Genomic DNA, 12624 nt, shown 5'->3' on the forward strand with positions numbered 1-12624 from the left:
ATCCTTCCCTCCCCTACCCACTAAACAAAGTTGTCCCTCTGATCAAATGCAAGTTACCTCAGGAAACAATGAGCACGTCAACATTGGTTGGGAGGGTGGAGGAAGGTCCGGCATTAGAGATAAGGAGAAGTTAACGAGCTACAGAACCACAAACTAGTAACGGTTGCTACCTGCAGAACTTTTCCCACACTTCGTTGGCTTCTTCCCTCGACACGTAACACTGCAGAAGTAATTTTGGCGTTGATAGTTTTCTAAGAATAATAATTCTAATCTACACAGTCGTTATTAGTGTCGTCACGCAACGCTCCTTCCCACTAACGGCTGCTGGAAATCGAACCACATTCCTTCCGTTTGTGTTTGTGGTCTAACGAACAAACCAATCATGTATAAGAAACTTGACAATACGTGAGCCGCAGGGCGCTAGGAGCGAACACGCTTCTCAGTTTTCAACAAATCAATCAATCGTCGCTGAATTTTAATTTGCTCTGTGTATGCAAGCAACGAAAAGGTTATTTGCAGAAAAGTTTGTTTTATGCGGTTAACAAAATTCCAGGTAAAAAAAAAAGGTTTGATAGGCCTACAAGACTCTTTCCAGGATCGGTTGGTTCTTTTTAACGTGCATATGTATGATGAATTTCATGTGCCGGATGTGCTCATTGTGTTGTTGTACATGTGAAGACTGTGAAGATTAAATTGTCAAGGGTACTGATTCAAACAAAAGCAATCTTATAAATTATCGGTAAGCAATGTCCCGAAACTATACCCGGCAACCTTATAAGCACATCCATGTTGTGCATCATATTTGCTCGACTTGATTGCTGTTGCTGCTTATCTCAAAAATCTTGAAAGGACTCGACTACGACAACACTACTCTAGTTGATTGCTTGTTGTCACGCGACGATTTTGATTGTTCTGTCATTCTCAAATGGGGCACCAGTTAGTGGGGAGGAGCGTTGTGTGACGACACTAAAAACGGCTGTGTAGCAGACTAGGTTCCATACAAATTTTCTGAATTTGATTATTATTAACAAAATTGGGCGAAAAGCTCACTTGTCTGCTTTTAAATGGCTTGCCCTTTTGTCACTGATGACGCCATATATTGTAGCGATGGTAACCAAACACCATCACATTTTGTGTAAAATGTGTATATTCGCAGTGGAACCCCCGTAATGTATTATCTGCAATAAGAATAGTTAAAAAGTAATGCCAAATGAATTCCCTCTTGATTATTTTCGCTCATAAACGTCATCATTTCAATGATAGGTCAGTCTAAAGAATCTCTCAAGACAAGCAGTTGACTTCTTGTCACTTAGAAAGAGAACAAACCCAACAGAGGACAACAGCAGACTGACTGAGCTGCAGTGGGGTACATGCCATGATGATGCGGAACAGGCAGTTGAACTTGTATTAAATGACGGTGTAGATATTAACGCCTCAGGATCAGACAATGATTGCACAGCTTTGCTACAGGCGAGTCGTTCATCCTCAAGTCAGTTCATTGAGACCCTCGTTGATCTTGGGGCCAACGTTAATGCCCAAAAGAGAAAAAGCAAAGAAACGCCACTAATGTTAGCAGCTGACTGGAACAACTACATGGCAGCAAGCTTAATTGTAAGGCATGGAGCTGATGTAAATGTACAGATTAGTAATGGTATCACACCACTGCACTTGTCAATCCAAAAAAATCACGAAAACCTCATCAAATTATTACTTGCAAACAAAGTGGACGTAAATACTCAAGATAATGATAATAATACACCATTGTTCGTATCAGTCCGAAGAAATGACGAAAACCTCGTCAGATTATTACTTGAACATAACGCAGATGTAAATATGAAAGGTGATTTGGGATGTGCACCCTTGAACTGGTGTGCCAAAGAGGGTAACGAAAACCTCAGTAGATTGTTACTTAAACACAACGCCGATGTAAATATTCAAGATGAATGGGGATATACACCCTTACACCGGTGTGTCACTGAGTTTACACCCTTGGACTGCCGTACCAGAAAGGGTAACGAAAACCTCTGTAGATTGTTACTTGAACACAACGCGGATGTAAATATTCAAGATAAAAGTGGATGTACACCCTTGAACTGGTGTGCCAAACAGGGTAACGAAAGCCTCTGTAGATTGTTACTTGAACACAACGCGGATGTAAATATTCAAGATAAAAGTGGATGTACACCCTTGAACTGGTGTGCCAAACAGGGTAACGAAAACCTCTGTAGATTGTTACTTAAACACAACGCCGATGTAAATATTCAAGATGAATGGGGATATACACCTTTGCACCGGTGTGTCACTGAGTTTACACCCTTGGACTGCCGTACCACAAAGGGTAACGAAAACCTCTGTAGATTGTTACTTGAACACAACGCGGATGTAAATATTCAAGATAAAAGTGGATATACACCCTTGCACTTGAGTGCCAGCGAGGGTAACGAAAGCCTCTGTAGATTGTTACTTGAACACAACGCGGATGTAAATATTCAAGATAAAAGTCGATGTACACCCTTGCACTTGAGTGCCAGCGAGGGTAACCAAAACCTCTGTAGATTGTTACTTAAACACAACGCCGATGTAAATATTCAAGATAAATGGGGATATACACCCTTGCACTGGTGTGCCAGAAATGGTAACAAAAACCTCTGTAGATTGTTACTTAAACACAACGCGGATGTAAATATTCAAGATAAAAGTGGATATACACCCTTGCACTGGTGTGCCAGAGAGGGTAACGAGAAACTCTGTAGATTGTTACTTAAACACAACGCAGATGTAAATATTCAAGATGAATGTGGATATACACCCTTGCGCTGGTGTGCCTTAGAGGGTAACGAAAAGCTCTGTAGATTGCTAATTGAACACAACGCGGATGTAAATATGAAAGATAAAACGGGATATACACCCTTGCACTTGTGTGCCAGAAAGGGTAACGAAAAGCTCTGTACATTGTTACTTGAACACAACGCGGATGTAAATATGAAAGATAAAAGTGGATATACACCCTTGCACTGGTGTGCCTTAGGGGGTAACGAAAACCTCTGTAAATTGTTACTTAAACACAACGCGGATGTAAATATGGAAGATAATGATGGATATACACCCTTGCAGTTGTGGCCAGACAGGGTAACAAAACCCTCCGTAAATTGTCTCTTAAACCGAACGCGACGCAGCGGCATCCTAAGTTTGAACTGAGTCTGCGCAAAAAGCTATCGAAACAAAATATACAACAGGTGTCGCTTCCGTTTAAGGTGCAGAAAAACTCAAGTCCAATCTCAAATCGGAGGAAAACACTGAGGCAAAACCCATCGTATACGCATACAGAGAAACTGTGGGAACCTCCCTTTGACACAACAAAGGAATTAAAGAAAGAACCGGAAGAGTTGTGTTTTTGAGAAAAGGCCCGGCTGTTAAGTCCTTAAAAGAGAAGAGTTTACTCTTTTTAAGCTAACGTTAAACTAGTTTGTACAAAATTAATACCAACAATTCGGAGAGTATCTATAATCCTCAACCTTAATTAGAAAATTGTAAAATCGACGCTGTTACAAGTGTTTTAACCGACGTTTTGGCAATGCTGCCTTCTTCAGGGTACAAAAGTTCGTAATAGGACACGTGAGCTACGTAATTTAACGAACTTTGTAGCGGGAAACTTTTTAATGTATATTCCTTTTGTACCCCGAAGAAGGAAGCATTGCCGAAACGTCGGTCAAAACTCTTGTAACAGAGGACGTACCTTGAATTTCAAATGCGTAGTGTGGATCGGTTTCAAGGACAGTCAACTCCCTTTATATAGCGGACACTGTAGGGAACTCTGGTTTGCCACGGTCGACCTTATCAGTGAGAGTCCGTAATAACGGGAGATTATTTTAGTCTGAACAAAAACAAAGCCGTTTTTGTTTTGTTAAAAACACTAAGAATTTTTTGAGTAGGCTTTCCGGAAGTTTAACTCTCAACAGTAAAGCAGCAACCCTAGTTTTTGAATTACTTTGCTTAGCGTTTTCAAATCTCACTTAAAATCGTTTGACCGCCGGGAAATCACCCTCCCCTCCCCTCGTCCCACGTTGCAGCTGTAGCTAAAGTTCAAAGCTGAAAGTCGTCGTCCGTGGCAGGCGAAGTCGAGTATCCATGTCGTGGTCCAATTTTATCCTTGGTTGAAATTTCATTTTCCTTTGTTCTAAACTCTTTATCGTACATTACCATGCATCAAAACAAAGGAAAATAAAAGCTAAACCAAGGATAAAATTGAACCACAACATCCACACTTTTATCATCTATTGGCACTGAAGGGATTTCCAAGGATATTTAGAATAGATGAATAAAGTAATTAGATTCAAATTCAAATTCAACTTTGGTGCTGAGTCGGTGGTGGGGATTTGCTTTCATCAACTGAGTTGATAAATTCAATATGACCGTAAAAAGATTTAAAAACTAACGTTTCGACCCCAGTTTATCAGAGCATAGGGGTTGTGGGCTGTGTGTGGTATAACAAGAACAAGAGACCTTATTTACGCGCTCCAGGATCAATGTGATAAAATCTATGTACTCACGTGGTATTTGAGGGGGCAAACAAGTGATAAAATTTGCCAATACGAGTAATCGCGGTCGAGTTTGTTTATTCTATCAAAACGAGACGACGAGTTCATAGTTATCCACAGTGTTGGCAAGATTTACGTCATTACTGTTTGCCATGAGGACATTTACGGTCGCTGCTACATATTGTAAAGTAACAATGATTGCTTCCACCCATATTTTAACATTATCGTCTTTAAGATGAAAAGGTCTTCATTTCCTGTTGTCTAGGATAAACAAACTCCACCGCGATTTCTTCCATTGGCAATGTTTTTAATTTGTTTGACCCCTAAAAACCATTTGATGTCGCTTTTATCCCATCAGTCCTTAAGCGCGTGCAAAGATGGCCTGTATCGTGAATAAGGTATATTTAATTGAATGAAAAACAGTTATTTACTCCATGGGGACTAAGAATAATTATTTAAAAAAGATGAATTGTTGTTCTTGATTTATGCGACTTTTCGTGGCCAGGGGAGGGGGCGGGGGTACTCCCTATGATGGCCTATACCGGGAGGCTCCCCAAGAAAGGGTTAGGCTTCAGGTATATAAAGGGTAGGGAAATCTGTCATTTGGGTTTGATTTCTATTTGAAAGACAGTGCATTTACAGCGGTTAAAAGGAAGAGGTACCTATTTCGTGAAAAATGGTATATATATGGTAAGGGGTTGATCCTCGGGGCGGAGCCTCCCCGTATAAACATTTTTTTAGTACCCCCGGGTTTTCGTGTTGCACTGGATTGCGAGGTATAGACCTTTTTAGCTTGTATGTTTTGTTTTCCCAATAGAGGTCCCAGGGGAACTTGACACTTTGTGTTTTTGTGCGTACATATGCACGTGAACAAGACGAAACTTGAAAGAAACAGTTCTCTAGAGTATTATCACATGACCTGTATTGGGAAAACAAATCATACAAGCTAAAGAGGTCCGTTAAAGAGGTTAAGCATAATGTGACGTCTAACGACAAACGAAAATTTGTATCACGTGATCAAGTTTCTCCTTTGCAGTATACTTGTCGTTTACTGTTCATTATTTCAACACATAAATAAGTAGTTTCACGCAATTTTTTGTCCATAATACCGTTAAATTCCGAAAATAAGCCCCAGGGCTTATATATTTCAGAGGCCCTTTTGGAGGGGCTTATTTTTGGAGGGGCTTATCTATGGAGGGAAATTTGCGTTTAAAAATCGACTGGGCTAGCTTATAGTTGGAAGGAAATTTACCGTGCTTGCTTTGTTTTTCTTTGTATTTGCGAGCAATTTCCAAGTACAAGCCCCCGGGGGGCTTATATTTGGAGGGGCGATTTAACGGAGGGTTTTTTGCATTACGAGTTTAGGGGGCTTATATTTGGAGGGGCTTATTTCCGGAATTTTACGGTAATTGTTTTGCGCTCTTTTATTTTGCCCATTTTTTATTTTGAGAAATTCTCAACTTTAATCTGACGTTTGTCGTGAAGCTTAGAAACTCTCTAAATGCACAGAAGAAGAAAGGAAGAAGTCTACAAACACTCCATTGCGACAGATGTTTTGTTAATACGATGTATTTTTAATACGAAAAATTTGTCTTAACTGATATCATGCTATTATCGTCAGGCTAGCCCGGCAGGCTAGACTCATCATAAAGGAAGATTTTTTTATCAATTCTTGTAGAAATTTTAGGATACAATGAGGATCCCGAGACACACCAGGATGCAACGGAACTTGAATAGGGCTACATTCCTTCCCAAGAAATGAAAGAGGATAATTTTGCAAGTGTGACGAGTATTGCAAGTTTCTTTTTTTTTAGATTCAGGTGAAGTTTGATATACTCATTGTTTAAACGTTAGCACAACAGCAAACTTCTTGAATTGTAGAACAATTTTTTTTATGCGTTTCGTGTGGCTTTTAAACGCACGCGCACCGCATCGCATCAAGTTTTACAGCACACAACTCAGTATGCTTGTTTATGGTTGAATCAGCAAGCGGGAAAGACCAATCTTAAGAATACAAATATTGGTGATATCAGACACAAATGGGAATATTTTCAATCGCTGTAGCCTTTTTAGACCAGGACCCCGGAAGATGGATTTATTGAAATTTAGGTGAATTTTTCAGACAGAATTTGTAAGGGTGGGTGTTTCAAAAACGCATCTGCTCCCCTAGTCTGCCACACAGCCGTTTTTAGTGTCGTCACGCAACGCTCCTCCCCACCATAGAGTACTAAAGTGATGACGTCATAAAAATGAAATTTCTGAAATAATGGTATTTGTCAGGATATTCTGAAAGAACAATGTCCAAGAGGCCTACTTGCTAAAAGTGAGCATTTCGGGGCAAATTGTTTCTGAGATCGTAGCCCAGTTATGCTTAGAAAACTCCATACAAACCCTTCTATATTCAGTTTTCGGTCGACCAAGTGTAATGATTCTGTTAGCTTTTCTTTCTTGTTTCCTTGCTTTCTGTTTTCTTCATTAAGGACCAAGATTCTTTTCAATTAAAGAAAATTGATGCGTTTTTGAACTAAGTGTTCCGTGTGTGTATTTATTTCATTTTGTGATTGCGACAGAGTTTGAATTGCAAATGGTTCAGAGTACTGCATGCGGTTGATACATGTAGTTTGAACATTAAACGTAAGTTACAATAAAAAAGAGTTAAGCATTTCTCTCAGCTGTTTTATATCATGCAGATATTTCAAAACGATATTTCTTGGTTTGCCACTTGAAAATCATGTTTTACTTTTTGCATGAATTAAAGCAAAGGAGTTGTGAAGTCACTGGACGGCATTAACGGCCGGTCGATTCAGATGTTACTGAGGGAGTAATAACGACTCAAAGTAATTGGGTACAATTCAGGCTAATCTACTGGATGTTTGCACTGATTTGGTGTATAACACTATCAGACCTTTGAACAACTGTGGCCTGCAGCTTGTTACCAGCACTCCACAGCCTTATGGACATGGGCAACTCTTTGCTGTTTATTAATATGCCTTATGACAGTTTTTGCTGATAAGGAAGCTTGGGGGAACTGTAAGTAACCTAACTCAATAGCTCTTTTTCATTATGGAAAATTCAGGAAATGATATCATACAAAAACGTAAATTAAAAATAGTTATCAACAGTATCGTATTTATTGCCGTCAGTTAGCCTCAAAAAAATTGCATTTTGGAGCTTCTAAATTTTTAAAAGGTTCTATGTAAGCATGCCTTCAGGCACCCATGATTGAAAAGGCTGTGGGACCTTACAATTAATTTTCATTCTCCTCTACCTGTTCCACCATATTGGCAGCCACATACATGTATAAAGGGAAACCACAGCAAAGGCACAAACATGCACTACAGTCATTGTTACTTTAAATCCTATGATACCATGAAAATGACTAAAAACTTTTGTCTGCATTAATTTTCTGCCACCACCTCTCTCACACAAATTTTCTAATAAGGGAAAAAAAGAATCAGCATCCATGCAGATCAACATACAAATACTACTGATTTGTAATATCAAATCAATAAATCTTATCAGGCACTCACTGCTCTCAGTAACACGTTAGCCAGACTATTAAAAGGTGCTTCATACCCATTTCCCTACCCTTTGGTTCTTCTGCCTTGCTACCATTTCTGCATGTACATTTTTATGTAGTTGTGAATTGGTTCTCCCATCTATCTATAAGCACAATCCCCAACAACTCCCTCCCTGCAAGCTCAGTAAAGAAAATGTGCCTACATGGTTATAAGGGGTAGTCTGAAATGTCATTATCTCTTTGCTATCACCCCGACCCCCCAAACGGGGAGCTAGGCAAGAGTGTGGCTTTTAGTTTATTGAGGATTACAGTCTCCACCCTTGATTTAGATCATTCAAGTTCATGGCCAATTAATTAATAAGAAAATCTGAGGGAATTAGAACTACATGTAGTTTTATTACAAGATGTAAAGCACTTAAAGTATGGAGTATTGATGTCTTTACTACACCTAATTACCTTGGTTTTTCTTGTTGTTGTTGTTTTTAGTTTTTTTGGCAAAGAGTTTAACTTAACTTTATTATTACATATCACACACTCGCAAAATACATGTTTTCTCTCCCCCCCCCCCCCCCCCCCCTTTCTCCTCCTTTCTCTGCCCCTCTCTTAAAAAAGACGTCTGTTTTGCTCGGTAATTCCAAGAGAAAAAAACATCTGGAAATCCTGACCTGTTTGTTTGCTCTGATTATTTTTATTAAAAGACTAATCTACTTATCATATTCCATTTATTTCTTGGCTGTATACAAATGTACCTGTTACTTAAGGCAGAAAGAAAGTGGGAAGCAATCTTACATTTTGATAATTTATCGTGTTAAATAAATGACATTTTTCAATCAGCTTCCATTATGATGGAGGTTTTTGTCTTAGAGAAGGATCATATAATGCAGGAGTTAAGGACGACCATAGATTAGATTTAATTAGCTTTGTCAATTTTGAAGCACATTTGAATGTTTGCATAGAAAATGTGCTTTACAAATAACCGAGGTGATGACTATTATGTCTTGATAATTATTATAGCGGAGCTCCATCAGCGCGCGAAGCGCGCGCGTGGACGGAGCCCCATAGCTAAGAAAATGTGGTAATCTACCCATCCGAGAAAATTTGGTAATCACGTGACAGTAGGCCCGACCGTCCGTCCGCACCACAGGGCAACCAATGTTTACTCTCGCACTTTCTAGCTAGTTTGGGAGCCCAATAGAAAACTAATTGCACATCAATGTTATGATCAATTGACAGCTGTCAAAACAGGATATCCGCTGACCAGTATCACCTGACCGTAGCGTGGGCTCAAGTGTCAACCCATCGAGGTCGAGTACTTTTTTGAAGTTATCCGCTGACAAATTACCAGTTTCAAATGATCGCAGGCTCAAGTCTATTTTTTCCAATGATTCATATGAAATATGTTGTGTTTATGTCACTATGGCTCCGCACTGTCAAGATTTTGATTTCAAACTGACCTCGGACCCGAAAATTCAGCCACTATTTTAAAAATAAAGGCGGGGAAGACCTTTTCTTACCATGGTCACGCGTTGGTCACGCTGTACGTTCAATTTTTGTACTCTGATTGGTCAAAATTTGACCGGTGAGTTCATGCGGAAAATTTATGCAGCATCTTGAAAGTTGCTTACTTTGACAGCTAAAGCTGACAGAGTTTTGTGTCAACTCGTGATGTTTTTGACTGTCTTTTTCCACTGAATGTACAAAATGAAATACAGCTGCTATCAAGAGCCTTCTGTTATCCATGGCTGGTTTGTTAATTGGGTTTTTAGTTGAGAAATGCGTCGCTTGTCAAAATTGGGTAATCCGATTTCGGATGGCATCGTTTTCGTCTTTCACCTTGCTCAATGCGTAAGAGGGTTTAATATATAGATTTAGCCAGGGCTAAAAGCGAGGCTCCCATTAATAAATTTATAATTTAAATTAAACAATAAACTTGTATTCGAACTCCACAATTCAGTTAACTTTAGAGCACATTTATGTGACTTTTGAGGGAAAGGCTACCTGATTTTAGAGAAAAATAATTTGCAAACAGCCCAAGAGTGAACCAAATCTTACATCGAGTTGATAGCCTCATATGTACACCCAAAAACTGGTAATCATCTTCGATCACATTTAATAGCCATAATAGCTCTTGCTCACCGTAGATTAATTAGTGGGAAAAAAAATCAGGCCAACTTTTTTGGGTTCGACAAGTTTACTTTGCAAAATCTTGCGTGTAAACCAACCTTTTATACCATTTATACATCACATCTGAGGTGAAACAGTAGTATGAGGCACTGTTTTTATCATACCGGCAGACCTCGGACAGAAAGCAGTATTTCACAATACAAATTGCACTCATTTAATATTCATAAACTGTTAAAAAAAATTCCAAAATCACCTATACGGCTATCCGGTTCTCACTTTTGTAGTGCAAGCTGTGGCGAGTGTTTGAATGAACATTAACAGAGGTACGCTCCAACATTATAAAGAATTTATTCTGTTTATTTTTTATTTAATGGTTTATTAACGCGCGGCATTTTGATTTGAGTACTCTTGCAAGCGATGTTCAGTGAACGACTGAAAACAATCGGCACAGCGATTAAAATTACAAGAGGGACTACTAACAATCAATAAAAGAAATATAATTCAGTGAAACATATACAGAAACAAAAATTTTCATTCAGTAAGACAAGTGTTAAAGTATCCCTAAAAATCCTGAGTCTTCAAGCTTCAAGCTTAAGTTTATGCTTTAAGCCGGCTTCCCGGTGTTTGCTTTTTTCAAAGACAAACTCGAGGCAAGAAAATCGCTCAAAGCTTTCTTTTCCGGCCAGAATTATAAGTAAATATTCTTTGGAACGTTTTCTTTCTATTTGCGGTGAGCAACTGTCTAAAGGCTTTTTAAAGTTCTGTAAGCTTATATCAAACCTGATACTCGGTCAGATCATTGTCTCAAATCTTACAAACGTGCATAAACTAAATGACCGCATAAACTCCGCTCAACTTCATTAAATTAGATCCAAAAAAAGAAACATCAAATACAATAATTTCTTTGGCTTACCATTCGAGATGCAGCTCCTGAAAGGTATCAAGAAAAGCCAGTATCGCTTCAGGCTTTGCAATCCTCTTACGCATCAAGCAAGGTGAAAACGAAAACAATGCCATCCGAAATCGGATTTCCGACTTTGACAAGCGACGTATTCCTCAACCAAAAACCCAATAAACAAACTAGCCATGGATAACAGAGGACTCCTGATAGCAGCTGAATTGCATTTTGCACATCCAGTGGAAAAAGACACTTAAAAACATCACAAGTTGACACAAAACTCTGTCAGCTTCAGCTGTCAAAGTAAACAAGATTCAAGATGCTGCATAAATTTTCCGCATGAACTCACCTGTCAAATTTTGACCAATCAGAGCATAAAAATTGGACGTAGAGCGTGACCAACGCGTGACCATGGTGAGAAAAGTCAAAAGCAACTGTCTTCCCTGCCTGTAACAGCTGGCTGAATTTTCGCGTCCGAGGTCAGTTTGCAATCAAAATTTTAACTGTGTAGCACATAAACACAACATATTTCTTATGAATTTAGAAAAAACTTGAACTTGAGCCTGCGATCACTTGAAAACTAGTAACTTGTCAGCGGATAACTTCAAAAAAATACTTGACCTCGATGGGTCGACACCTGAGCCTGCGATACGGTCAAGTGATACTGGTCAGCGGGTACCCTGTTTTGACAGCTGTCAATTGATCAAAACATTAATGTCCAATATGTGTGCATTATCAGTTTAACTAGTAAAAGTATGAGATTGAATATTGTTCGCGATCTAGTAAAACAATTAACTGGTCAGCGGACAGCTTCCAAATAAATCACGTCACCTCGATGAGTTGACACATGAGCCCGCGATATGGTCATGGGATACTGGTCAGTGGCTATCCTGTTTTGACAGCTGTCAGTTGACCATATTGTAAATGTCCTAAAATCCTATATTAAAGATGTGGACTTGCCCAGACACGCCTGAGACACCCCTCCCTTCCTTTTGATAGTCTCCCCTACCCCACCCGTACAATCTGTAGACGCGTACGTACGTACGCTCGGTCAATCACGTGACAACCAAACGAAAAGAGGTTGACCATATTCCATGAGTATGGGGCTCTGTCCCACGCGCGCTTCGCGCACGCGGGAGTCCCGCTAAAAGTCTCAAGCAACTATGGCCTTCCTTGATATCTTTCAGGAACTGAATCTCGAATGGTAAGCCTGAGTAATGATTGTATTTGATGTTTTGTTTTTGTTATATCTAATTTCATGAAGTCGAGCACAGTTTATGCGGCACGTTTTTGCACGTTTGTTAAGATTTGAGTCAATGATCTGATCTAGTATCAGGTTTGATATAGGCTTACAGAACTTTAAAAGGCCTTCAGATATATTTTCTCACGCTCCGAAGAATATTTAGTTATAAATTTGGCTGTAGAAAGAAAACTTTGAGTGATTTTCTTGCTTCGAGGAGTTCATCTTTGAAAAAAAAAAAAAACAAACACCGGGAGGCCGGCTGAAAGTAAAACTAAATAAACTTATAAAGCTTAAGCTTTAA

The 12624-nt window shown here is 39.2% G+C and overlaps 1 protein-coding gene across 1 annotated transcript in view; it reads left to right on the plus strand.

The window, feature by feature from the left end:
- LOC140932325 (uncharacterized) overlaps positions 1-3729 on the plus strand; it is a 39325-nt gene extending 35596 nt beyond the window's left edge. The window contains exon 12 of the mRNA XM_073381946.1: positions 1264-3729. Coding sequence (XP_073238047.1) covers positions 1264-3198 — 1935 coding nt within the window. The 3' untranslated portion in view covers positions 3199-3729. The remainder of the gene's footprint in view (positions 1-1263) is intronic.
- The last annotated feature ends 8895 nt before the right edge of the window (positions 3730-12624 follow it).

This window comes from Porites lutea, chromosome 3 (assembly GCF_958299795.1).
Source record: "Porites lutea chromosome 3, jaPorLute2.1, whole genome shotgun sequence".
NCBI classification, from domain to species: domain Eukaryota; kingdom Metazoa; phylum Cnidaria; class Anthozoa; order Scleractinia; family Poritidae; genus Porites; species Porites lutea.